The 27,416-nt window shown below is 47.7% G+C and overlaps 2 protein-coding genes across 4 annotated transcripts in view; one reads left to right on the top strand and one right to left on the bottom strand.

The window, feature by feature from the left end:
• The window catches only part of SMAD3 (SMAD family member 3), a 68,829-nt gene extending 61,675 nt beyond the window's left edge, over nt 1–7,154 (top strand). For both annotated transcript variants that reach the window (XM_018914014.3, XM_009090065.4), the window contains exons 8-9: nt 138–282; nt 2,880–7,154. In XM_018914014.3, the coding sequence (XP_018769559.1) occupies nt 138–282; nt 2,880–3,003 (269 nt within the window). In that variant the 3' untranslated portion in view covers nt 3,004–7,154. The remainder of the gene's footprint in view (nt 1–137; nt 283–2,879) is intronic.
• A 3,066-nt stretch (nt 7,155–10,220) lies between these two features.
• On the bottom strand, nt 10,221–27,133 carry AAGAB (alpha and gamma adaptin binding protein). Of its 2 annotated transcripts, none has more exons than XR_007778377.1 (10): nt 27,028–27,133; nt 21,503–21,693; nt 20,918–21,014; nt 20,166–20,255; nt 17,575–17,658; nt 12,809–12,891; nt 12,321–12,414; nt 11,570–11,685; nt 11,220–11,269; nt 10,221–10,631 (listed from the first exon to the last, which is right to left on the bottom strand). XR_007778377.1 is itself a non-coding variant. In XM_030228569.2 (10 exons), the coding sequence occupies exons 1-10, from the start codon at nt 27,101–27,103 to the stop codon at nt 10,554–10,556; spliced, it is 948 nt and encodes a 315-aa protein (XP_030084429.2). In that variant the 5' UTR covers nt 27,104–27,133; the 3' UTR covers nt 10,221–10,553. The 2 variants fall into 2 exon arrangements, 1 of the variants encoding a protein (XP_030084429.2); XM_030228569.2 differs by having other exon boundaries at nt 11,570–11,674.
• Nucleotides 27,134–27,416: the final 283 nt, after the last annotated feature.

Raw genomic sequence — 27,416 nt, 5'->3', positions numbered from 1 at the left:
TCCTGTGAAAATGTGTCAGCCTCCATTCCTGTCCCTGGGCTCTGAGGACATGGAAGGCAGCCTGGAATTCTCTGAAAACCCAGAATTCTCAATGCCATCGAGCCAATGCCTTGTCCCTGCTGTGTCCTTTCCCCCAGGCTGTAACCTGAAGATTTTCAACAACCAGGAGTTTGCGGCGCTGCTGGCGCAGTCGGTGAACCAGGGCTTCGAGGCCGTGTACCAGCTGACGCGCATGTGCACCATCCGCATGAGCTTCGTCAAGGGCTGGGGCGCCGAGTACAGGTGGGGCTCCTGGGCTGCTCCAGCCCCACTCCCGGCTGTGAGACAGCCCTGCTCAGCTCTGCTCTCTGCAGGGGGGACTCAGCCTGCTCAGGAGCTCCCATGGGTTATGGCTCTTGGGATTGGGTCAGGGATCACTCCAGGCTCTGCTCCTCCTCTGCTCCCGGTTGGGAGAGCCCTGCAGAGCTGTCACTGCTGTTTGAAAACAGGGAATCATCCCAGTGTCTTGTTCAGGGACACAGATAGGCTGTGGCTCTTGGGAATTGCTGGTCTGGTCTCTTTGTGGGATACACCTGGAAGGCCACGTGCGGTAGGAAGCAAGAGCTTTATCTGGAGCACACAGATAAATCCACATGGTCCATGTAGGAAATACAACATTCTTTTCTTAAAATTAGATAAGTTTTGGGTAGGTTGAGTGTCTTAAGACTGCACTTCTGTCAAGACAGGATTATAGAATCCTGGAATGGTTTGGGTTGGAAAGGACCTTAAAGCCCATCCAGTGCCACCCCTGCCATGCACAGGGACACATTCCACTATCTCAGGTTCCTCCAGCATGGCCATGGACACTGCCAGGGATCCAGGGGCAGCCACAGCTTCTCTGGGCACCCTGTGCCAGGGCCTGCCCAGCCTCTCAGGAATTCCTTCCCCATATCCCATCTAACCCTGTCCCCTGGCAGTGGGATCCATTCCCTGTGCCTGTCCCTCCATGCCCTTGTGGAAGTACAGTGTGAGTGAGTGCTTCCCATGGGTTGGATTTAATGCTTCTTTTATCAGGGACTAATGGGATTAAAAATAAAAAAAAAAAAGCAGATTGACTTGAAAAAAATCTATTTGAAAAAAATGTGTGAGTTGCTGAAAAATTATAGTTCAATATTATAGTTAAAATTATAGTTAAATCTTCTGATGCTTTCCTTAGGGCTTGCCATAGGGCAAGTGGGAGAATGTGGGAGCAGCAGGATCACTGTTTTTCCCAGTGAATACTGAGGCTAAAAGGGAGATGCAGGAGGTCTGGTGTGTGGGATGGATGATGTGGTCACTCTGACCCCCCAAGGACACTGGAGATGCTGTGAGAACAGAGTATTCCATAGTTCTGCTCTGTCACCCCACTGGTGAGCAAACATCTGAGAGAGAGCAATCAGGGATGGATGGTACAAGCAGGGGAAATTAAATTTGGTGGACAGTGGATGTTTTCTGAGAGGGAAAGCTGGTGAGGATTTAAGCCCAGGGTGATGTGGAAATATTGGACTCTGCACCCTTTAAAGCTGTGGCCTTGCTCGAAGCTCCGTGGGGTCGCTGCCATTCTGGGGCTGCTCTGCTGCAGGAGGGGGAAAGGCCTCAGGAGCAGCTGGAGCCCGGGCCCTGCACGTTGCTCTGCCACTTTCTTCATTTCTCCAGATGTTTGGAGCCCATTTTGTTTTGAAATCGCCCTGAGCTGGGGCCAGAGCAGCTCAGGGCTGGCTCCCAGCCAGGCCCTAATGAGCTGCAGGCGAGCGTGACTTACGGAAAGCCAGGGATCCCCGCGGGGCTGCGCCGAGAGCCTGCGCTCGCTCGGGGCTGCTCTCCCCATCCTGCTCTCCGTGCCAGAGTTCTGCATCTGATGCAGAGATGGAGATGTTCCTGTGGGAGCATCCAGAGGGCCGTTCCCTGCTTCACCTTTGAGCAGTCTGGATGGGGGTGTTTAGTGCTCCTCTGTGCCAGGGATTTGGTGCAGGGAAGGGGGAGAAGCCAATTCCATGAGCAGCCTGTGAGGGACAGGGACAGAGATGGTGGTGGGAGCTACGGGCAGCTCCCCAAGCACAGGATCCCCTTTTCACCCCTGGTTCCCACAGATTTCAGGTTCTCCCTCCCATCGCCAGATTCCAAGGACAGCTTCTGTGGGAAGTGGGGGTGTAAAGTGAGGCTGTTTCCAGGCTGTTTCTCCTGCTTTGTGATCTCCCTCCTCCACAGCAGCTGTCCCTGCCTGGAACAAGACCTTGGCCAAGCCTCAGCAGAGGAGGGAGAGCCCCTGGCTCCATGTCTTGGTCTCCCTTTCCTTTTAGTTCCTCCCCATCTCTGTGCTTTGCCTTCTGGAGATGCCCGTGGGGTCTGGGCTCAGGGAGAGTGACAGAGGAGGGAGGGGAAAAGGGATTTGTGCAGGGGAAGGTCAGAGCAGCTGAGCTGTGGCCCAGCAGGGCCCATGGATGCAGGAAGGATCTGCAAGGCTTGGCTTGAGCTCTTCCCACATTCTACAGAAAAAAGTGAATATCCTTGTCTTGTGCATAGGGAACCTGAACATACCTGGTGAACATGGACCTCGCTGTCTAACTAGGAAAGGTCTGCAAAGGAAAAATGGTTTTTGCTTAGATCAACACCTTTCCCTTCAGGGAGTCAGCTGCCTGTTCCCAGGAATCTGAGCAGTAAATAGCAAGCTGCTCCTGTGGGATCATAACAAATATGGAGGGGCAAGGTGGGTTTTTAAAAGAAATGAGCAGTGCAGGCTGTTGCAGAGGAGAGCCGTTCCTTTGGCAGGGTGGTTGTGGAAGCAGCTCAGGAGCTGGGAAGCTGTTCTGTTTGCCGAGTTCTGTTGGTCACGTTGGTGTTGTGTGCTCTTCCCCTGGCAGGAGGCAGACTGTGACCAGCACTCCCTGCTGGATCGAGCTGCACCTCAACGGGCCCCTGCAGTGGCTGGACAAGGTCCTGACACAGATGGGCTCCCCCAGCATCCGCTGCTCCAGCGTCTCCTAAGGAAACCCCTCCCGGGGCCCGTGGGGAACGAGGACTCTGCAACACCCTTAGCGAAGGCTTAGTAAACAACTCCCCAGTTATTCAAGCGATGAGAAAAAAAATCTGCTTCAAAAACAAAAAAGAAGTGGGTTTTCTTTGTCTTGTTGTTTTTAAATACCCATTTAAGCCACTTCCACTGAAACTGTCGGCACTTTGGTCGGGATGCTCCGGGGCCGCTGCAGTTGGAATTTGGAGCTGGAGTTGGTGAGGATAAAGAGCTGGATGTTGTTCAGTGGAGAGCAGGCACTGCTCACCTGCCTCCAGGCTGTGTGTGGCACAGGAGCCATCCCAGCTCCCAGGAAACTTCCCCTTTCCTCACACAACTCCAGGCTCTGCAGCATCCCAGAACACCAGAGCATCTGGGGCTCCAGGATGGGAACACCAGACCCCGTGGGACTCTGGGGTGGCTCCTGCTCGTGCATCCCTTTGCCTGATCCACACCAGTACTGCAGCAGCAGGGGGGAAGGAGGCATTTCAAACACCCAAAAGAAGGAATTCCCCCAGGAATGTTCCAGAAAGGAAGGAATTTCCCACACTAGACTTGCAGCAAGGAGGCAGAGCCGTGCCTGGTGCTGAGGGATGATGCCCTCATGGTTCAGCCTGGATTCACATGGAGCAGAAGCCCACTTTGAGGCTCTTTGTGGTGCTGCTGCAGCGATTTTTGACTGGAGCTGCTCCCAGAGGCAGAACTGTCCCATGAGGAGCTGTGCCTGGAGCTGCTCAGGCTCAGTTCTGTGCAGTCTGTCTGCATTAACTAGAGCAGCTCTGGGCTGTGTTTTCCCAGTCTCTGCCTCTCCAAAGCCCGAGGGGCTCCGTGTCCAGGTGGAGCAGGGATGGAATGTGCAGGCCTGGCTGAGGAGCACCCCTGGAGGGGGATCCCGTGCTGTCACATGCAGCAGCCAGGACATCTCAGACACAACCAGCCCTCTGTGTGAAACTGTTCCAGCTGATGAAAATGCTCTAAGATGTGTTTTTGCCTGGAGAAATTGGGAGAGTGTGTATTTACTTGTATTATAAAATGTTCATTTTAAACATACATGCTCCAGACTGTTTAATATTTTTTATCCCTGCAGCAACTGTCGTGGCAAACAATTTCCACAACTGGAAAAAACCCCTTAGCACTTGTTTTTATGGTTCACATTTGCCAAATAAGTCTCATAACTTTGTCAGTGCTGTCCAATTATCTGTTTCTTTATATCTGCAGTGAATATCTTATACATTGTGCCAAAATATTAGAAGGGATGGGGAGAAAGTGATAATCAGTTTCCTATGGAAATCTTCTTTTTTCTTGGTTTTTTATCTATGAAAGACAAACAAGCTGGATGTGGCTGTGGGAAGGACTGACTGGGATGGACTTGAGGATGGTTTTGATAAAGCTTTAGTCCTGCAAACTTCTGTGGGAGTGCCCTGATCCACTGGGGCAACTGATGGATCAAACACCCACCAGGAATTTCCATGCTCCTCCTTTGCCAAGGCTCATTCCTCAGAGACCTCTGCCAGCCTCTCCTGCTTTGCCAAAGCCACCACTCCTGGAGCTGAGGGGACCCAGTGCCACCAGAACAGATCCCAGAGGCCACTGCTGCTGCTGCTTGAACAGATGAAGGGATGGTTAAAGCAGGAATTGCCTTGTTTAAACATCTGAAATGTGAGGACTCCGTGGTGGATGTGCTCCTGGTGACACAGGACTCTGGGATATCCTCTGGCTGCTCTGGACTGGAGCTGTTCTGTGCAGCACAGCACAAGCAGCACTGGAGACTTTTAGGTGTTTGATTTGTTGAATTTAACAATGTGTCTGATCTGAGTTACACCTCTGCCTGCACAGACTGGGGCAAGAAGAGATCTGTATAAAATAGGATTTTTTGGGCCTTTTACAAAGCAGGTCTGTTGTCACCATGGATTGGTTTGGATACAGGTTTCTAACATAGCTGTAAAGAAAAGTTTATCCTGAATTTTGTAGAAATATTTCACTTTTGGCTGTTTAAATGAGAGGGGGAAATGTGCTCTGTAAAATGGCCCTGGGTTTCCTCCATGAGTGTCTTATTTGCTTATTTTGGTGACAAATGTTGTGTTGCTGTTGTCCTCATAATCACAGAGGAAAGTGGACTCGGGTGCCTCCTGCATTACCCACAGAAATGCCATTTGAAATCCCAGAGGCAGGGATTACAGGTGATGGTGTGAGCAGGAGCCCAGCCTGATCCAGAGGCCATAAGTGGGAATAAATCCCAATTTTAATATGAAATTTGCACACAGAGTCACCTCCTCAGCCAAGCTGGATTTCCGCTGGGAACCTGAGCTACAGCCCCTTGCTAAAGGATAATTAATTGCTGACCATTATTAATTGAGGCCTTTTGAAACCCAGGATTCAGATGATGCATAAAAACTTTGGTTAATCTCCCCTCATCATCCCTTAAGTGAAATGACTTCCAGTGGAAAATGTGAGCTGGCCCAGCAGAGCAGTGAGATCAAGGGGAGATTATCTCCACTCCAGCATTAATTTCCTCTCTCCCCTTTGTTTGCTGCTCCCTGATTCCTGAAAGCTCTGTGGGTTCTGGAGTCACCTTGGGGAGCCCAGCAGAGCCCTGGGCCCTGGACAGGGCAGGGATGGGGCTGGGCTGGGGATGTGCCCACTCTCCCCTGGATGCTCACAGGTGCAGTGGCTGCAGATGAGGTGAATTCCTGTTCCTGTGGCTACCAAGGCCAGGGAGCAGGGATTGGGCTGGGATTGCTGGGGGCCCCAGGGCCCTGAGGGCACGGGAGGCTTTGTTTGATTGCTCCTAGAACTTGATTAAAGCAGCTTTGGTGTGGAGCTCAAAGGGATGGGAGCAGCCTGCCCTGGCTCAGCTTGCAGCTCCAGGCTGGAATATCTTCTCATTTCATGGCAGGCTGGGCTCGTTTCTCCAGGATTTCACCCGGTTTTGTTCCTCCAGAGTCAGTAGCAGGACCTTTGACTCTTCCCTTGGTGTGGCTGCACAGCAGAGGACACCCCGTGCTTACCCAGGCTGTGGTGATCTGTTTATTGTTAATGTATTGAACTGCAGGTTCTGTTTTGTGTTAAGCTTGTCTTAGGAGTAATCCAGTGCTGTCCATTTGACTTAATCTCCAGCAATCAGTGTGCATATGCACAAAGATGGAGAAATCCCTTCGTAAGGCATTTCCCTGGAGCTCTGGCTGCCCCTGTGTGCCAGGAAAAGGCTGAGGGAGCCCCTGAGTTACTCACAGTTTCCTCCCCCTTGCATCAGCGTGGTTGAAGCCTGCAGGATCCTCTGCGGGGTGAAGGATGTTCAGGACTCATCCCAAGCAGCCAGTGGTGGCACCTGTGCCTTGAGCTGCTTCCCGACTGGAAAAGCAGGAAAACCCAGCCCAGGGAAGGACTTCAGCCACATCCACAGCACCCAGAGCTCTCCTGGTTCTCTGAGGGCCAGGAGGATGGAATTTTGTGGCTGTGCTAAGCTGGGATGAGAACCAGGCCCTCTCTAGTGGTGGCTTGAGCAGTGTGCTTGAGAAGTTCAATGTTTTTTACTATGTACCTGCTTTTGTATTTATGTGTCTGTCTCGAATATTCAGATGAATTCAATATTTAATTTTTAGCAGAAGGGGCAACTAAGGATTCAGAGTATTAAATCTTCCATCTGCTTTTTGCTGATGATTGCTGGAATGAGGAGTTTGTGATGTGAGAACAGAGCTGAGCACAAAGTCCCCGAGCCCTCGGGAGCCACGGTGCTGCTGCTGCTGCACCAAGTCGGGGTCTCAGAGGGGCCCTCGGGACTTGATGGGGTTTTAAAAACCAAAACCTGTTCCTCCAGAGCTGCTTGGGTCATGCTCTGCCCCTCCAGAGCTGGCTGGGTCATCCTCTGTCCCTTCCAGACCTGGCAGGTTCCTGCTCTGCTCCCCCAGACCAGCTGGGTTCCCCCGTGCTGCCTGTGCCAGGACACCCAGCCCTGCCCCGGGTGGATGCCCAGGAGCTGTGAGTTCTCCCTGGCTCTCCATCCTGCCCTCCCCTGCAGCATTACTGCCTTTGTTGCCCGAAGCCTGTCCCATGTACACCCTCCCTTTCCATGTGGAACTGTAAGGTCTGTCTTGACATTTTAATAAACTTTGATTTGAAAACTGAGGCTCATGAGCACATCAGGCTGTTGGAAGAATGTATTTAAGGACAGAAATGGACAGTTTGGGGTGTTGCCATGACAGTAATTGGGACACAGCAGCATCCTTAGGTTTGTGCAATCCCAGAAAAGCACACAAGAGCTCCGTGACAGGTAAGACCCTCTTTCTTTTTACAGCTAGGACAGTTTTGTTCAAGAATTTAAAGTCAAATATATAAAAAATAATTTAAAAACTGCATTTAGTTCTTTTAACTAATGGGACTCAAGGGTGAGTATAAGTGGAGTTCTGTGCTCCAAGGATTTACTGTACAATCGCTGGAAAAGTCAGGCACAGCTGAGTATTCACGGGTTCCAAGTGCCACTGGAATTCCACTGTAGGGAACTGGGGAGCTGTTACCAGCTCAGGAGGGCAGGAGCTGCAGCACTCACTGCTCAGCCTGCAGTGCCCCGTCAGGAGCAGACCCCGAATTCCTGCTGTGTCTCCACGGAGGAGCTGCAGACACGAGTCCAGCCAGTAAATCCTGGAGAAAACCCTTAAGGAGCAGAGATTCCACCTTCCCTCCTGGATGAGCCGTCCAGGCTGCCCAGTGCTCCTGGTGGGAAGAGTTTTCCTGATTAACCCCCAGGCTGCGATGCCACTGCCCGGGGGCAGAATTCCAACAGCCCATGGCCGAGGGCGGGCAGGGCAGGGCAGGGCAGGTGCCACTCCGGGGACAGTGACAATCCCTGGCATTCCGTGGCCGCGGGGCAGGCTCTGAAGAGCCCCGGGAAGGCGCCAAGGCACACCGCGATCCGATGCGTGCTGTGAACTCCTCAGGGCCCCCGAGGGCTTCACTGGAATTCTCTGCTTTTGGGCTGTTTTTCCTGACAGGATTTACGAGAACACTTTTTCCACTCGGGTTTCCAGCCATGTGGTAATGAGGGGTCTCGTCCAGGCTCTGTGCTGGCCTTGCCAGAGCTCGGGCAGGCTGCAGCGAGTCCGTGCAGAGCTGGGGGCTCTGCTGGCTGTCACCTGGGTCCCAGTGTCCTGGTCCTCCCCGCTGGACACGGGCCCTGGGAGGAATTAAAAACCTCAAAGCCTCGGCCAAAATAAAGAGTGAACTGCCACGGGTGCTTCAGGCCAAAGCTGGGTGCCAGGGCTGGGTTAGTGGCAGGGAAGTCTCTGCCATCCCAGAGCAGGCCAGGAACACTGGGAATGCCAGCCCAGGACTGGGAATGCTGCAGCAGCAAGCAGCTCTGGAACTGGGACAAGGATGTCAAACCTGCCCATGGCAGGGTGGGACTGGGGGCCTTTAAGGGCACTTCCAACCCAAACCACTCTGGCATTCTGTGGAACCAACTGGGAATTCTTCTACACAAAGAGAAACTGAGTGACAGACACAAATCTGCTTTTCCACTAATGCCCCTTTTATTCATTTCTGTAACTTCCTATTTTGTAAAGAAATTCTGTAGCCAAAACCAAAGGGTCTCTTCAGAAAAACCCCAAACAACCCACAAAAAAAAAAAAATAATAACCACCAGCAAAGTAAACCTTGATTTTAAACCACAACACAACAACCTCAAAGGATCATTACGTTATTTCCCAGTGTCTCCAGCCACACTTCCTGCCTCCATGATTTCTGCCCCTACAGACAAGACCCACATTTACAATAAATCATGTTTAAAAGAGTTTTGAGTATGGGAATGAGCTGCTGCCACCTCATAAAAAGGCAGCAAAGCACTGGGTTTTAACTGATCTCATTAAATTTAAAAAGTCACATCTCTATCACATGTCTACAGAATGGGTTTATAAAGTGTCCATTTTTCCTTTGCTGCCTCCACTCTATTCCCTTGGCACTCTGGCCATTTATCACCATTGCACAACAAAGACTTGGAAAGGGCAGAAAGAACCTTCAGCTACGGAGAAGCCAACATGGAAACCATTCATTCCCTGCCTGGCATGAGCCACCTGCAGCTCTGTGTCACATCCTCTGTGCTGGGGGAGAGGTGTGGAGAATGGGAGAAGGTGCAGTCACAGCATGGCCCCACAGCTCCTTGGGAAGGTGGCCCTGGCAGGTCTCAGTGTTCCAGAACTCTTCCCAAACCAGGTCTTTCACCATGGGGGAGCTCCTGCTCAGGCTTCAGCTGAAACGCTTCCCAGACTGCCAATGAGGCTGCAGTTCTTGTCCTTAAATGCTGCAGTTTCCACCCAGGAAATGATTCCCAGCATTCCAAGGATGATGATTTACATTCACCTTTGCTTCATCATTAAAAAGGGAATTCAAGGAGCACTGTGAAAGTGCCTGCAGAACATAAAGCCATCCAAAAATCGATGGCAAACTCTTGTCCTGGGACTCGAAAATTTAGGGGACATTGGAAAAGTTAATTTTGAAATTCCTAACTGAGGGTGCTTAACAGGGTGGATTTTCAGATGGATAAGGAAAAGTTCTTGGGGCCAGACTCTTCCCTATGGGAATCTGTTGGATCCTCTTGCCATGGATCCACTGCCTGTGCCTGCAGCAGAGGAGCCAGGGCAGCATCTCCCCTTTCTCCTCTCATTCCTCACCAGGCTCCACCTTCCTTCCATGTCCGTCACTCCAGAGGCTCTGTGCCCTGTGCTGCTGTGGAAGTGATGGGGACTCCCTCCAGGAAAAGGGAATTCCTTCTGAGCCCTGTGCCTGATGGACACACAGGAGTGTGGGCACTGAGCCCATCCAGGGGCCCCGAGGGCTTTGGGAACTGAGGACGGAGCTCCCCAGAGCAGCTCTGTGCATTCTGCCAGGCCTTGCACAAGGCTGGGGCAGGGAATTCCACCCTGGAGCAGCAGCAGCAGCAATCTGGCTGCTGGGATTCACTGAGAATCCAGGGAGTGTGGACAACACCTGACATTCCAGAGAAGCCCCCACCCTTAAAGCAAAATCCAAACAGAATCTGAGCCTGGGGCCACGTGTAATGGCTTTGGCACTTGGCAGGATGGAGCTCAGCAACTTCCTCCTCATGGCTCATCCAAATCTGGCCAGTCTGAACTAGGAAAAGCTCCATAAAACCATCCAAGAGCCCCAAGCTGAAAAATGCAGTTTGGAATTCAGGAGTCACTTCCCAAGCCCCAGCCCTGTGTGCAGAGATAACTGGGAGCACATTTGTTTATTTAAACCCCAGAGAGGAAATCATAAAATGTTCATTTGTAAAATGTAAACTCATCACTGTTTCCTTGAGCCACACACGTGTCACCTCCCAAAGTCCTCTGGGAGAGGAGACAGGACAGTCAGCAAAGCCTCTGGAGCCTGGAGATGTTGTGGAATGTGGAACAGGGGAATGCTGTCACCAAGGGAAGCAGCTACAGCTAAATGGTGTTTTTGGCAATGAACACTAATGCAGGGAAGGATCATTCCCTCAGGATTGCTCTGGCACTTCCAGCTACAGAGGAATTCAGTTTTCTTCATCCGAGGAGAGACCTTCAATCTCATCCCTGTCTCCTCCAATTGCCATCCAGAAGGCTTTGGCCACCTACAATGGCAAAAGAGATGGGAAAGGGAGAAAATTCCCATCACATGACTGGAGATTTTGTATTTCCCATCCAAAGAGCAGGAACTGAGCAGCAGCTAAATCTGGCAACCAGCTCTGTAAGTGCAACACATCCTCTCTGAGGTGAAGGAATTTCAGCAACACAGAGGCAATGATTCAGGTCATAGGAGGCACCTGTGCTACCAAACCTGTGCTATTTAAGGCATCATTACATTTTCCAGGAGATCCACACTTTTCCATTGACTTGTGGAAGCTGGCCAGCACCCCCAGTGACTGCAGGGCTTTCAGCTCAGAATTCAGAAAGGGGAAAGTATTTTTTTTATGGCACTGGGGTGGAATGAGATGATCTTTGGGGTCCCTTCCAACCCAAACCATTCCAGGATTTTATGCTTTTCTGGTATTTCAAACTTCCAGCTTATTCAGTTTTTGGGAGATACCTGACAAGTCTTCCCTAGGACTGTGTGGTTTGCTCTCATTACTCTTAATCCAGGAACTCTGCAGGAGCAGGAACTGAGATTTGGAAAGAAAACAGCCATTCTACTGATTCCCACCCCAATTCCCAAGGCTCACCTTCTCTGCGTGCAGCTTCCTCTGCTCGTGAGGCAGCGTGGCAGCTTTGTCTGTGGGGAAGGAGAGGATTGGGGCTGTGAAGCTCAGGAGGGAGCAGTGAACACCTCCTGCCCTGGATTTGGGAACTCCAGAGCACCTCCCTGCACCTGGATTTGGGAACTCCCAGTGCAACATCTGCTGCTTTCAAGAGCATTACCAAGATGAAGAGCAAATGAATGGAAAGAGCAGCTATCTCTAAAGGACTTGAGGTAGGAGAACAGGAATTTCACAGCTTCCCAACTCACTCCTGGCTCTCTCTGAGCCCCTGCAGGAGGTGCCAGAGCTCAGGTCCATCTCTCCTGGTGCGTTACCTTTCATTTCTTTCAGCTTTGAGAAGAGCCTTTCGAAGTTCTCCAGGTCCCCATCCCTCGTGGTCAGCCTGGCCAGCTCCTGGATGTCCATATCCAGCATGGGATCTGAAACACAGCTTGGTTGAAGAGAAATGATTCTGGTTTCTCAGCAGAAAACCAGGATTTTAACAGCTGCAAATCCCATTTGCAAATTCCAATGTCATAGGAGAGAAAGAAACACTTAATTTACTGATTGCTCATGAGGACAAATCATGGCATTGTTACAGTGGTGATTAATTTTATGGAAGAAATCCTTCCCTGTCAGGGGGGCAGGCCCTGGCACAGGGTGCCCAGAGAAGCTGTGGCTGCCCCTGGATCCCTGGGATGCCCAAGGCCAGGGTGGATGGGGCTTGGAGCACCCTGGGAATGTGGAAGGTGTCCCTGCCACAGCAGGGGTGGAATGGGATGAGCTTTAAGGTCCTTTCTAACCCAAAATATTCCAGATTCCATGATTCTGTGATACATTACATTTGAGCTCATCCAGTATTTAAGATTTCTTGCTGATTCCAGAATGATCTGTCCACACCCAACCACAGAGTGAATCAAAGAGTGAGGAGCTGATGAGCCCACATCAAAGATCCAGATGTCACACACAGCTGGTAAGGCAGTCCCATCTCCTGGAATGCTGCAGGGATTTCAGGCCTCTCCTGGCTCTGGCAGTGCCTGTGTGCCCCACGTTGCCCGGTGTCCCTGCCAGGTGTGCTGAGCTCACCTGCAGCACTGTCAGGCTCCAGGCTGTGTGTGCCAGCTCCATGCTCTCCACCATCTGACTGGGATTCTTCCCTCTCTCCTGGGGATGGGTTGGACTGTCAGGAAACAAAGATATTTCAGTATCCAGTAATGCAGGAAAAAACATCAGCAGCAAATCGGGTGCTCCCTGCTTTTCCTTCAAAACTCCACTTTATCCCCAAGAGTTACTGCAAAACCTGTGCCATGAAAAGCCCCTTCTGCAGCACTGGGAACTGGTGCTGCATGAAGGGATTTTGGGATGGATTTGTGGGGTTTCCCAATAACACCATGAAATGTCAGGTGTTGTGCCCCAAAAGGGATGGTTTGGGTATAATCAAACCCATCTTGAATGGAGCTTTTAGTGCTCTTTCCTTTGGCTCTGTGGCACAAGGGGAGGTTCCAGCCACCCCAACGGATGAAGGCAGGGCCTGAGCAGAGCAGGAACCAGGAATTACTGGAATCACTGTTTACTTCTGTCTCCGGGGTCTCTTCACAGCCACGGCTCCTGTTTGCTCCTGCCAAGGTGCTGAGGAGACCAAAGCCCTGGGTCCTGTCTGCAAACAAAGCACAAAGTGCAAAATTACTGCAAACACTGGGGCAGGCCAGGTGGGAGAGGAGGATTTCACAGCACCACGGAAAACTCTGCCAGTGCACTTGAAAACAGACATTAAGCAGAGATTTCACATAAATTCTAAACTTCAAACTGTGTCTGCACCGTTTGCTGCTAAATATTCCCCCCAGGGAAGAGAATGTGAGCCACAGGAGATGTGGGGTCTTTCTAGAGCTTGTTGGAAGCCTCTGCTCTGCTGGGATCTGAGCTGGTAAATTCCAAACGGGGCAGCTGGAAAATCCAGCAGCAGAATTTGCTGTTCCTGGTGCCCAGGTTTAACCTCCACGGGAAGCAGCCCCAAGTCTGAGGTTGGATTCAGGAAAGGCAAGGACAGCCTTTGCTCACACCCTGAACTGGCTGAGCATGACAATCATGGCAAAGAAAATTGTTAAATATCTAATTCAGAATTCCTGGGTGGATTCATCCATCAAATCCAGGGTTTCTTCTCACTGCAAGGGGCTCTGGGCTCTCCCCACTGCTGGCCTAGGGTGTATCTCAATGCTGTTTTGAAACCCGACCTAAAAAGTGATTTCAAACCTGAACAGTCATCTAAGATAATAAATGTGGTGCAGTATTTTTGATTTGAACTGGCTGTATATTTGAACCTGTTTTATATACAAATATGTGCATAATGGGTGATATGATGAGGTGTTTTTTACTAAGTCAAGTTTTTCTAAGTCAGTTTACTACTCAATACAAACTGGCCTTGCACTGAGTAGTAAATATTTGCAGTTACACAAGGCACTCAGGAGATTTTTCTGCAAACCTTTGTATTTTAGTCAACTAAAACTGAAAAAATGTGAAGTTATTGTACCAGAAATAGCCAGGAAACAATGACTTCTGCCAGAAGAAAGATTTAATGTTACTTTTTAAAAGAAGTATGTTCTAAATTATTACACTCATGACTAAGCTCTAGACTCAACTGTTGAGGTGATGTCATTTGGATGCTCTGCCCAAATTTCCTTGCCATTTCTCCAGACTCTCATTCTGAGGGGTTGGATGTGTAACTGGGCCCATCCAGCACTCACACAAACACATCTCCATGAGAGAATTCCTGAGCCCCATTCCCTGTTCCCTGCTCCTGCAGCTGATCTGTTCTGCCCTGTCCCTGGCAGGTATTTGGGGCCACTGGCTCTGCTTTATCCCCTTTTGCTGCTTTAGCAGATCCCTGGCCAAAGGAGTGGGAAGAAGTGAAGCAGTGGAGCTGAATGAATTCCCTGGAAAACCTTCAGCTGCCCGTGAAGTCCAGCAGGTCAGTGAACAGGAACTGGAGGATAAAAGTTTGGGATCTGCATCCCAAAGCAAAGCAGCTTCCCCAGGTTTCATGGGCTGAGCAGAGAGCTGGCTTTGGGGAAGCTGTGAAGGTGGACATGGAGCCAATTTCTGAGTCACCTCAGGCAAGGTTGGACACTGCAGTGCAGAATGTCCTGGAGAGAGAACATTCCCACACTGGCACAGGGGTGGATGCAGTGATCTAATCATGGCCCTCCTTCATAGCTGGGATTAGTTTGTCCTGCACAGAAAAATGGCAGTGGCTCCACATTCTCTCCTCCAACACTGCAGAACCTCAGCCAAAATTATTACAAATGTCATCCCCTTCTGAAAAACCTGGAGTGTGCAGCAGGGATCTCTGAACAGCAGCTATTTGTCCCTGGATCCATGTTTAGGGAGGAGGCAGACACAACACTGGGTTGCAGGCACACCCTTGGAAAACCCTTCCTATAAACTCCTTTTATTGGATGTAAAAGCTATTTCAACTTCTGGGTGCAATTCAGGAAGTGGGTGATGCCTTACACAGTGTTCTTGAGGCAGGAAAGCCAAAAATTAGCTCATCCCACTTATTGGAGGAGTCAGTGGCTGTGCTGGAGCCCAGAGAAGCTGTGGCTGCCCTTGCAGGGGTGGAATGGGATGGGATTTAGGGTCCCTTCTCACCCAAACCATTCCACATTCCATGCTCTGTGTAGTTTCACGGGAATTACTCATGATGCTCTGAACATGCATTCAGCATTCCCAGATTCCTGTTTCATAGCCAAGTGTTTTCCACTGCCTTTACCTATTATTATTCCTCCTGTCCCCAGCTGAGACATGGTGATCCTTACACATAAAATTGGAATCAACACATCAAAATTCACAAATTGTTTAAAAGGCCTCCCTAAATCGGGTTAATTGGCTGTGATTAGAGCCAGGCTCATTCCTGGTCCCACCTGAGGTAAGCAGCTTCACCTGGGATCACTCCAGCTGGGATTTAAGCAGGAAAGAAGCCAAGCTGCCTCTTCTAGAGGGCTAGAAATGGCTTCTCTTCTTGCCACAGAGGCTCTTGCAGAGACAGAGAAGGCACTAGCAGTTTAATACCTCTGGGAGAGGGAGATGTGTTACCTGGAGAATCCCTCATGTTCTCCTGCTCAAGAAAACTTCCTGAGACTGAAGGGAGCTCCAAGGCCTGGAGAACCAACCTTACACCAGCTCCAGAAAGGATTTGTTCCTGGCAGGCTCCCAGGTAAGACTGCTCGTTTGGCTTGGAGTGGAGCTAATGCTGCTCCATTTACTCACAAGGCACATGGGATTGGTTCCTTGGTGTTTCTAATTCAACTGTCTGACATTTAATAGTTCTTTTTATGGGTCTGTGTGAGAATGATGCATTTAATGGTGAGAGAAACAAATCTGAAGTTTAAAATTTTAATGAATAGGTGTGTGAAAAAACCTGCACCTTGACAAGAACTGTGTTGAGGCTTAATGCAATAAGATACTGTGAGTTTGGTGTTTGTTCTTGAAAAAAGTTATTCCTGCTTTGTCTGTAAATATAAATTCTCATGGAAACAGTTTTTTTAGTTAAGGCAATGCTGTTGAATTAAGGCTACACCTAACAGTGCTACAAGTATTTGCTAGCAGACATTTACTACTGGAACTCTCTTAGGGTCTCTGATAACTCTTCCCTGCAGTTTTTAACCAGCCAGGAATTGCAGGTCATTTTCAGTGGAAAAGCTAAAGTTGGATTTATATGGCAGCCAGTTTCTAGGATCTGGAGGAAGCTGAAAACAAAAGATATGTTACAGGTTGTAAAAAGTTTTATTTTAAGCAAAATGAGCTCAACGATTTCCCTTTGAAGGCATAGTCAGGCTGCAACACCTTCCAAATATAGCTCACTTCCTGAGGGGTTTTGGTGGTGCAGCCCCAGACAGTGCTGTGTGCGGCTGGTGCTGTGCAGAGACAAAATCAGGATTTTTCAAGGAGCCTGACCTTTACAGAACACACCAGTGATGTGCAGGAATTTCCCCCCCGTGAGGAACTGAGCATGTGACTAAATTCTGCTGTTCTGTAAGGTGGCATCTGCCAAATACAGGAAATGTGCTGTTAAAAAACCATTTATAGCACAAGTGAGATAACCTGACACCATCTGCCAAGGTTACCTGGTTCTCTGCAATGGTTACACTGAGTCAGACCCCACCTTCACCCCAGTTCTGAGGAGGAATGAGAAATCCTCAAAAAGCTGCATTAAAAACTGGAGGTTAATAATTCTCATCCAGGTTTTACTGAGTCCCAGGAAGCACCTTGCAGATGCAGACATTAACAGCAGCCTCTTAGGGCTTTAAATCATTCCACAGTTAATGGCTGTAGGAAGGGAGAAGCCAGAGCAGAGGGAAATGGGACATCGGGGAGCAGACAAGTGTTGGAAGGTTGGTGGTGGGATGAGGCTTTGTGAACAAAAAACTCCAGGCCAAGCACTCCTGAAGAGTTTTATCTTCCTACATTTTCTGCAGCAGTTTGTGTGATTAGAAAGGTAATGAAAGGCTTTCAAGTAAATGGAAGGATCTACCCTTGTAACCACAGCATTTCCTTTTCTCATGAGCCTAAGGCTAAAGTGATTTTTCCAAAGTTCTAACTCTACTTGATATTCAGCTTCCTCAGGAAATTATCTGGGGTTGCCCATTTTTTGCACTGTTGTAAATAAAATCTGTGGTTTCCATGTATTCAGGTGGGGTTTTCTGTAGTAAAACCAGCCCTTAAATGTTTGGCAAGGCTCCCCATCTCTGCACTTGCTATTCTCATCCCCAGTTCAAAAATTTAAAAAACAAACCAAAAATCCCCTCCAATAAATGTGGAATTCAACCTTTACTTCTACACTGAAGCATGTATCAGTCTGATAAAGCTGATAATTACAACCTATTTCCTACTAGAGTTTGGTGGAACCAGCTTTGAGTTTTCATTGCAACTTGAGGGATTAATGGAATATTTAACTCAAACTATTGGTAGAGTGCAAGTTAAAGCAGAGAGGGAACAGGAGCAGTGTTACAGAAATGCTTTCCTGTGAGGGTGGTGAGACCCTGGCACAGAGCAGTTGTGGGTGGAAGTGTCCAAGGCCAGCTTGGGTGAGCTTGGAGCAGCCTGGGATAGAGGATAGCTGAGCTTTAAGGTCCCTCCCAAGCCAAACCATGCCAGGATCCTGTGATAAATCTCACCCACTGCCTGTGAGCTCATCAGGACATCAAGGGGGGATGAAAGCAATGCCTGACCCTCCTGCTCCCTGGAGAAGGTCCCAGAGTGCTCCAGCTGTGCCTGTGCTGCCCCAGCTGCTCCACTTTAGCTCCCCCAGCCTGCAGAGCTCGGGGCCAGGCCCAGGGGCACCTACCAGCCTTCATGACCACGTTGGACCAGACGTTGGCGTTGAGGGCCTGCACGATGCGCTTCACTCCCGTGGACTCGGGGAAATCATCTGCACCAAAACACAGAGAGGGGCTCGAAAAACTCCTGAAAACAACTCCAAACACCATCCCAGGCCCCCAGAGGTGGGGCTGAAGGCCTGTGCTAGCTTCTCACAATCACTGTCAGTTCTGCTCCTGGTACAAAACACAGATTTTTCACCTTTGATTGATGAGAGGTCAAGTAAATGTAAATTAAAGCCTCACTTCTTGGGCTGAGCTTCCGGGGATAATGAGCTGTGTGCTCAGCATTTTGCAGATATCTAAATTAGGGATCCTGAATGGTGAGCTCAGCATTTTGCAGGTATCTAGATCCCTTTTGCTAAATATTTAGCAGGAGGCCTACACTAAGTAACATATTTATAACATTAAGTACCGTATTTATAGTACATTATAAAAGTATAATGTATTTTATATAATTATAACTACATTATAACTATAAATATTAATAAAACAATAAAATAGTAAATTATAGTGATTAATAAATACAATAATATAAAAGTATATTATACTTTTTAGTATATATATAAATTTTATAGCAACAGATAAGAAACTTGTGTCTTTCACTCCAAAATATTTTACAATGCTTTATAGCATAGAAATATATTAGGAAATAGATACCAGAATTATTTTTCTTTCTTTTAGAAAGTAAAGAATTTGAGACAACCATTTAAAAAGGGTGTGATGCCTGTAAAAAATGGAAAGGAATATTGTAAAGCTGTCCCCACAATATCTTATTCCAAAAGTTCCAGTAATCCTGGGAATTACAGGACTTGAAAGCCCAAGGAAAGCATTATTCAGATTTTAATTTATTTACTGAATAGATCTGACACCACTTTGGATCAAGTCAGTTTTCCCATTTCCTCAGTTTAGTCAGCTTCCCATGTTTGTGCAGGTTGACAAAGGGGAAATAAAACAAACCACCCAAACAATCCTTTGGATACAAAACTGTTTTTGTTTAGAAATCAGACTCAAGTGACTCAGGGATCAGGTGCAGTAATTGAAACTACCTTTAGAAATGCATTTAAGGCTGGTATCAGATGTTTTGCTCTCTGTGATGCTGCTGTTTGGTTTGGTATCAGAGTCACTATCAAGAGTCTCAGTTTAGAGCTCTTGTCCTGACTGTGCAAACAACTGACAATGAGTCAAAACAAAAGTTCCAGTTTATTTGAGATGAGCTGCTTGAAATGTCAGAATTTCGAGCAGAGATTGGCCCAGTGTGTTTACAGCATCTGTTGTGCTTTTTGTAACTCACCCAGAATGTTTGGGGGGTAAATAAGTTACTCACAGGAACACAGTTCCTCCTCTGCATGAGTCACAGTGAATCAACTACCAGATTAAACAGCTAGGAAAGAACATGTATCCCAGTATTCCACAAATTAACATCCTGAGTTGGTATTATTCCCATTAAAGAAACGGTAAAGAGCTTGTTATTATTCCCATTAAAGAAACTTGTAAAGAGCTTGTTCCTGTAAATGGTGAAGGGCTTGTTCTTTACAAGAATTATTCAATAGAAAAGTAACTTGATGAAAGGTTACTATTTTTAAAGCAATTAGTATTTGTTTAGTCTAAGGAGTCTTCACTTCCGATTTTCCCAGTTTTTGTGAATCAAATCTGTGAATCTCCCTCCTTGACTAAAAAACAAAAGGGAAACATTTTTAAAGGCATGCTGGGGAGAGAGGGAGACTGCTCAGCTCCTCAAGATCCAATTTTAGCAGGCCTTTCAAGGGGGGAAAGGGGTGGGATGTGTTCCAGTGGGGATTTTATAGTAAATTATTTTTGGTGACTGCAATGTGCTTGGAGAACCTGAAATAGAGCAAATGTTAGTGACTAATTCCTCTCCAGCTTTCAGTTATCTCATTTTACTCCAGAGAGGTAAGGTGTAAATGCTTTTTTGTGTCACTGAAGTGAGGAGATAAGGCTGATGCTGATAAGACTGTCAGGAAATGCATAGTCACTTTTCAAGAGTGGAACACCACATTTCTGACTCTTCTTGCTGGTTCTTTTTATCAAGTTATAAATGTTGGGCAGCCAGTGATTCTGAAACTAGTTTATTTCCTGTGTAACAACTCCTGTTGCTCTGAAATGTTTTTAACAACCTGCCATTTTCAGCCTATCATGTCACTGTTTGTACCAAGATGGCATAAAATAGTTTTCAAGTCTTTTTAAAACCAGAATTTTTCTGCCCTCATGCAGAAAAATGTTTCTTTAGATTGATTTTCCAAGTGGAATATAAACTTCTGATGTATCAATACAGTCCTAGAGCAGTGCCAGATATTATTTTGATGTAGGTGCTGCATAAACAGCAGCTGGATTTGGGAGGGGACAAATGGAATTTCTCAGAGGAAATAACCTCCTCCCCCTCCTGACCTTTACAGCTGAGACTCAGCCCCACCAACCCAGAGCATTCCACGCTGTAATCATGTGGCACATCAACAATTGCAAGGGGCATAACTTTATTTAGAAGGTATTTTTGGGGCACTTCTCATGCTCAGAATGGCAAGAGAAGCAGCAGACCTACCATCTTCATCAGGCAGCTCCTCAGGGCTGAGCTCTACCAACTCAAAGCCATGCTTGATGCACCACTCTTGAGCCTTCTGTCTGTTTACACCTAAATTGGGAGACAAGAATGGGTATTAAAGGTGCAGATTTGAGATCAGTACCAGCATATTTATCAGATGATTTAGCTGTGTTTTATTCCCTCAAAGCTGTTTGTTTGCACTGGAGTGTATGGGAAATGTATAGCAGCTGGCATGGATCCTCCATTCACTGTGGCTTCCAAAAATAGTTAAACTCCTCCTTAGAACTGAGGAACAGAATCAAATGGTTTTGCAGAGGGTACAATGTAGGTGTGAATGAAGACTTCTGTTAACTCTGGGTTTGACACTGAATTGAGCTGCAGGGACACATCTGCACCTCCCAGCTTGCTGTTGTCTGAAGCCACAGCAAATGTGTGTGCTCAATGTCCAAATGTCCAAAAAATGGCAATAGCAACCAAGTGCTCCCCATTGTTCTCAGAAGGACTGTGCACATCCAGCAGCAGGAATGCCTTTTAGTCCCCCTGCAGTGGCAGGACAGAGCTGACTGAGCAATTGGGTAAAATTCTGATTGACTTCTAACCACATCCCACTGAAGGTTTCAGCTCCTGTTCCCCAGAGCTCTCCAGGCCAGTCTCACCCAGACTCTGAGAGGCAATTGTTGATGTAATTAGAAAGTTCATTATTATGCAGGCTAATGGCTCTAAGTGAGGATGGGATTCTTTGGGTCTCCTACCGTTCTCAGACACTCTGTCACAAACCAGGATCATCACTTCTGGCAGCCACTCTTCTGTCAGGGGAAGCCATTCAGAGACACCCTCCAGTCCAGCTTTCTGCAGGGGAAAAGAAAAGTGGTCTTTGGAATACATCCTGCAATACTTTAGTTTTTAATAGTATTAGAATTTATTATATCAAGAAATAGGCTCTTTTTGTCTCAATCTTTCTGGTTTCTGCTAAACCAGTTCTCACTGCTGCTGGTTTAGTAGAAACAGTTTTGGGTGAGATGCCCTAAATTTTATGTTTAGCTCTCTAAATTTTGTCTGTCCTAAAGGAGTCTTTAAGAAGCAGCACCAGCTAGGAATAAAGCTGGCAGAGGGATTTGCCATGGTGGCATAATGACTCCTGAAAACCCCTCTTTCCAGATGGAGGAGAGGAGTAAGAGAGAAGGAAACTGCTGCTATTGTTAGCAGGGAAATTTGATATCTAGTATTTAATATCGATCTTCTGCCAATGAATAGAACAGTTTAAAGGGGCTGGAAGGAGATTGTGATTTATGGTTCTCACTGTGATAAGGCAGGAGAATGAAGCAGAAGAGCCTTACTGTGGTGCTGTCAAAGTACACAACAAACGCCTGCACAGCCTCCGCGATCTCTCCAGTCACGTGGAATGTGTTTGGGACCACGCAGAGGTGGATATCTGCAGAGTAGTATTTGTTATCTATGGTCCAGGGGTAGAAATTCACTCTGCCGCTTGTTATGGCACCCACAGTAAGGTCATCTTTTCCTGTGATACCTGCGGGAGAGAAAATGGCTGAGGAGGAGAGGAAAACCAGCAGCAGGAAAATAATTTGTCTAGAAAAGTACAGTGCCAATGCAGATCCATCTTAACTGTAATAAACCAGATCTTTTAAAAGATCTTTAAAAATTCAACTCAATTTGTTACTCTGTCCCAGATTTTATTGCTTAGCTTTCAATAGAGTTTGTTTTCTAGTTCTCAATATAAAATATGGCCCAGAAGCCTCAGAAAGCCTTTTGTTTTCCTGGAAATGCCCTTTCAAGTGTTAACCTCAAACTTAGTACTGTAAACAGGATGTATGGAGAGAAAACCTAAGCTTTATTAACAACCCTTGCATGCTCTTTGAGATGTAAAGATCTTTTTAACTGTGCCCAAGACCTGAAGGTAACTAAAGAGAAAATAAACCCAGTTCCTACAACTCAGATGTAATTCCCATTAAATTCCATGTAGGAGCTCAACCATTAAAATCCAGTGCTTTGCTCAGGTGCTGTCAAGCTCTGCCCTCCAAGGCAGGAACCTTCCTAGGAACACTCCTGGAGCTGAATCAGAGCTGGAAGTAGAGCATCCCATTATTCCTTCAGGGAAAGGCCAGGAAATCTTGTTCAGGCTGGATGAACTCGTGGACACTTTGGAACACAGGTCAATTATTTACAAAATGGACTGAGTCATGCAGAATTGCCTGGGGCGGGAGAAGAGTTAAAGAATAAAGCACATGGCTTTTCAAGGATTTGTATTTTAAGGTACTGAGAGTTCCTGGAGCTGCTGGAACAGGCTGTTCCCCAAATAGTCTGGAGATGAATTTGAATTTATCTGTATCTTATTAGTAAAGAGACAGGAAAACCTCCTTGCCAAGGCTGCAGGGATTTTTACAACTAAACTGCAAAGCTGAGAAATGGATCTGGTGAATGAGCACGGGGCACAAGGCAGGGAGAGCTGTAAACCAGGATTATTTGCAGCCCTGAGGAGGAGATGGAATCTGAGGGAGAAATGTGACCTTGGAAACAGAAACCTGTAGCTATTTCCTCCTTAAGAGGATGAAACAGGAGTCTCCTCTCTGGGTTGCTTAAAATAAGAAGTGCCACATCTAAATGATTTTTCCAGGTTCAAGTTTGATTTTATTTTGGAAGGCAATTATATTTCAGATGATTTCAGATGATCATCTTTAATCAGATGATATTCCATGCTAAGATTACCCACCTCATTTTGGAGCTGGGGGACAAAGATCCTGAGTCACCACCAAACAAACTGGATTCTGAGCTTTGTATTCTCAGAGGATTTGTTTTGAATATGATACTAATTTCCCTTTACTAGTGTTTTGACAGTTAAAAATAAGTAAATTAAAATCAGTCTGAGGTAACAGAATCACAAGTCAGTGCCACCAGAGCAGGAAGATTAAAAGGGTCCACAGAATTTACTGAAACCCAGAAAACCAGCAGTAAGACTTGGGGAGGAAAATGGGGTGAGGAAGAAAATCGGCTCTGAAGTCACTTGAGTCAGTCACCCTGACAAGGATACAAAGGGAAAGAACCTTTATAAAAGGTTTCCAAAAGCTGACATGAATTTCACATTTGCTTTGTAAGGGGCATTTTTTGAGAGGAGTTCATGGACAAATTTAGGTCGGAAAGCACTGCTAGAATGAGGCCATGGCCCATTTCCTATTACCTGCAACTTGTTCCTGTATTTTAAGGGGTTTTCTTTCATCCCATTGTGCTGCTGATTACCCATCCTTCATGCTGAGATTTTGCCAATTCCCTGTGAAATTTCTCTCCAGCTAAAAATGAGTGTTGTACACTAAACTCCAAGGGCTTCAGGAACCTGGTGAAAGGATTCAGACCTGCTGTGCCTCAGGCTGCTTGTGGAGCTCTAAGAAATCACTGCACAACAACCTGATCACTCCTGGCAGGAAACTCTGCAGCTTGTCAGGAGTTCTCTCCCAAAAACGTCACTTGGAACAATTTGATTTTGGTCTTTAGAGCAAACAAGCAGAGACTACAAAAGAAATATACACTCTAACCCAAACTGAGTTCTCATTTCACGCAGGAATTAGCTTTAAGGGCTATTTACCACCCGGGCATTCCAGAATTTTCTTTTCTAGACAGCCTGGATTTGAATGAAAGCAGGAAATTCAGCCAGAATAGTTTGGTATCTAATTTAGAGAGTATGGATCAGAATAAACTCCTAGAAAATTACCATGGCAAAAGGAGGTGGCTTGTCCAGCTGAGCCCTTATGAGTGAGTTCCTCCTTTTTCATGTGCAACTGCTCAGCCATTGGAAGTGTCAGTGGTTTGCCAAGCCAAGAGCCTGGAGAAGCTCGGGAGTCACCGTGTGAGCCCAGCAGAGCCAGGCCTGGACTGGCCCTGCAGCTCCATGGGGGACAGGAACGCACACACTCTGCAGCTGCAGCACCAACACCACACCTGGGAACGCTCACAGCACCACCAGAGCTGCTCACCCACAGCCACAGCCAGAGCTCAGGCTCCTGGGGATCCTGGCACTGCTGGGCGCTTGCTGAACTGAAATGATGCTCCAGGGTCGCCCTGCAGACATCCTGGGCTGGGTCCCACACTGCACAAAAGCTCTGGGAGCAGCAGAAGCTGCCTCCTCACAGGGGATGGTTTGAGGCCATTTTTGGCTGCTCCAGCATCACCCCTGGGTGGTGACTTCCTGCAAGCCCTGTCCTGCACTAAGGTCACAACACCTGCTGGGTAGTTCCCTTCTCCAGCTGATCCCATGCTGATTTGGCTCTTTTTCTATCAGCAAACCATTAAACAGCAACCAGCAAGTGACACATGAGATCAGTTCATGGCTCAGCAACTGATCCTGCCTGGTGTCACACAGAACTTCCCACCTTCTCTGGAACCTCTCCAGAGGAAAAGGTTTCATTACTTCCAGGCAGTCAGGCACTGGCTTATGTTTTTCAGCAGGTTCACCAGTTGTGGCCCTTCTTCACTCACTAGTAGTTATATATTTCTATAAAGAAGACTAATAGTTATATATATAATATTTCTGGAAATTATTTTCAGCTATTTACAAAAATGTTTACTCATTTTACTGGCCATTTAATTTCATATTTTATCATATGGACAAGATAAGTTAAATAATGATTTTGAACACGAGAGAGAACGTGGCAGTATTATAAAATCTCACATCCTTTCCCATTTTTAATGCTGAATCTTAGAGTCTTCTGAAAGTGCAAATACCTTCAAAAAAGGGGAGCCCAGAAATAACTTTTCAGAAGCGTTAAATAATCAGAGAACCACATCCAGCTCTCTTGCAGTGATTGCCCTGTTCTCTAACACCCAAGTAGTACATAAGGACTTTTAGAACACTGTGTGTCTAATAATAATTTTTTAATGACTATACTTTCTTTTTGCATTTTTTTCCCCAAAGGGATTAAGGCATTTACCACTTTTCATAGTGTTTTTCAGACTGAGTAACTGTTTTAAGAACATAGTGCCCTAAATGCTCCCAAATCCTCAGAGCTGTCAGGTACACGGAGTAGTTCCCACATTCTGGGCCTTGAGAGCCACCTGGTGGAATAAACCATAAAAAATACTCCTAAAATTACACCAAGGAGTAAAGAGAGCACAAATATGCTGGGGAGGAGGGGAGTGATAAAAATCCAAAAAGAAAAAGAAGAACAATCACATCAGACAGAATGAAAACTGAACCAATCTTACTTGCAGTTTTGTGATAAATACATCACAATAATAACAGGCAGATCTATGTTGAGCACTTTAAATAGCTTTGTTTTGCCACAGTGTCCCATGAATCAAAGCATTCAGAGCATCCTGCAGAAACTTGAGCAAATAAAAATATATCTAGCAAATGTACCATCAGCTGCTTCTCATCCTCAAACCATTTTCCATTGAACAGGAGGAAAACCCTGGAAAAAAAATTGCCCTGGACAGTTCTGGCACGCTGTTTGACCCCACCAAACCTTCCCCACTGCTGCCCCATCCCTGCCCGTGTGTCCCTGAATGTTTTACAGTCTGCTGTCTCTGATTTAATGTCACTTGTTATACAAAGCAGGGACCTAAGATGAGGATGGTATTTATTTTATCCAATGGTTTTATTTCTTTCAGGAGGATTTTAATGTAACCCAGTCAGAGGACACAAAGGCAAGACTCCAGATTTGGAACTGGGAGCGGTGGAAGCTGAAATATTTCAAAGTGAGTACTAGTTTTAAAAATATCTGTGCTTAGATTTTAAGACTTTCTCAGATTAAGTAGCTTTTTGCTCACCTACCTCTTCTACCTGTTTGATTTCACTATGCAAAGTAATCAAAGGGGAAACCTAAAGGAACCTTGAGTAATTCCTTCCAATTTGCTTATACTTTCCTCAAAAATAAGCTAATAATAATACTTTTGTTGTGGAATCTTTAAATAATTCAGTGTCCTGCAGCTGCTTTGACAGAGAAGCCTTTGACTGCATTATCTTGTACTGTTATTTCTGTTTCAAAACGTGCTTTAATGAGGTGGAGGGAGCCAGGTCCTGGGGGCAGCCCTGTGCTTGGTGAGGTCCTAAGTAAGAATTGCTCAGAAACAGAGAAAAACAAATCCAGAGAAGATCTGAGGGAGTCAAAATTCTCCATCTCAATGTACACAGCAAACTGTTCACAGACTCCCTAAAAACCAGCCTGTCCCTAGGCAACCCACCAAGATCATGAACAGCTTCTTCCTGGAATCCTCCGATTTTAAAAATACCAGAAATTCCACCACGGTTTCCTCTACTATCAGACCTTGTGTTCCCCTTTTGAGCCAGAAAAACAGCAACTGATTCCCAGGAAAACCACTTCCTACTGAATGAGTTCTATGTACTCAGTACCGAGTGTAATCTGCAATTCTACCAGCTGCAGGACACAATTTTTAGCTTTCCTCTTCAGTCCTTCCGCACTGAGAAAGCGCTGAATTATTTTCTTAAAGCGCTAAGGAGGCTCCTGACACCCTCTGCAAGGGGTCGGGGGCTGCGATCCCCCTGTCCTGAGGGGAGGATTTGGGACCCTGAGAGAAGAGCTGAGATGCTGAGGGGAAAATTGGGTGCGTGAGGGGATGGCGGTGACCCTGAGGGGAAAATTGAGACCGTGAGGGGATGGCGGTGACCCTGAGGGGAAAACTGAGACCGTGAGGGGATGGAGGCGACTCTGAGGGGAAATTTGAATCTGTCAGGGGATGGCAGCGACCCTGAGGGGAGAACTACGATCCTGAAGGGAAAAGAGCCCCTCTGAGGGCCAGGTCTGGGGGGAGCCGCTGCCAGCCCGGTTCGCGCGGGGGCGGGCAAGCCGCGGCCCCTGGTTCCGCCCGCTCGGGCGCCGCGGCGGCCCCGACTCACGTTTGACGAGCTCCTCGGGCGCGAAGCCCGCGGCACAGCTGGTGAGCAGCGCCAGCGGCCGCGCTGCCGCCGCCATGGCGCCCGCGCCGCGCCTCTTCCGCCGCGCCGCTACCACCGCCCGCGGGGGGGGCGGCCGGGGGAGGGACCGGGCGGAGCGCAGGCTCGGCCCCCGCTGGATGCGCTGTTCCCCCCCCCGGCGGCGGGGCGGATGGTGCGGCCCGGCCGGCGCGTCCCGTTGCCGGGTGCGGCGGTGCCGCCATGGCCGCAGCGGGACCGGCGCTGCCGGGTGGGTTCGGACAGCGCCGGGACCGGCACCTCCCTGCCCGGACCGGCCTCTCCTGCCCCGGCTGAGCAGCCGGGACACTCCGGGTTACCCCTCAGCAGCCCGG

This window comes from Serinus canaria, chromosome 10 (assembly GCF_022539315.1).
Source record: "Serinus canaria isolate serCan28SL12 chromosome 10, serCan2020, whole genome shotgun sequence".
Lineage (NCBI taxonomy): Eukaryota > Metazoa > Chordata > Aves > Passeriformes > Fringillidae > Serinus > Serinus canaria.
Note: the sequence above shows the minus strand (reverse complement) of the source record. Positions and strands in the feature narration are given on the sequence as shown.

Bases quoted from the DNA above. Each gene is read 5' to 3' on its own strand.
- AAGAB (XM_030228569.2), bottom strand. From the start codon at position 27,103: ATGGCGGCGGCAGCGCGGCCGCTGGCGCTGCTCACCAGCTGTGCCGCG. The intron at 12,415-12,808 runs GTAAACAGTGAT...GTTTCCTGACAG, and splicing joins AAGAGACCCCGGAGACAGAA to TCCAACCCATCCCCAGGAGA. The intron at 10,632-11,219 runs GTGAGCCTTGGG...TTGCCATTGTAG, and splicing joins GGAAGCTGCACGCAGAGAAG to GTGGCCAAAGCCTTCTGGAT.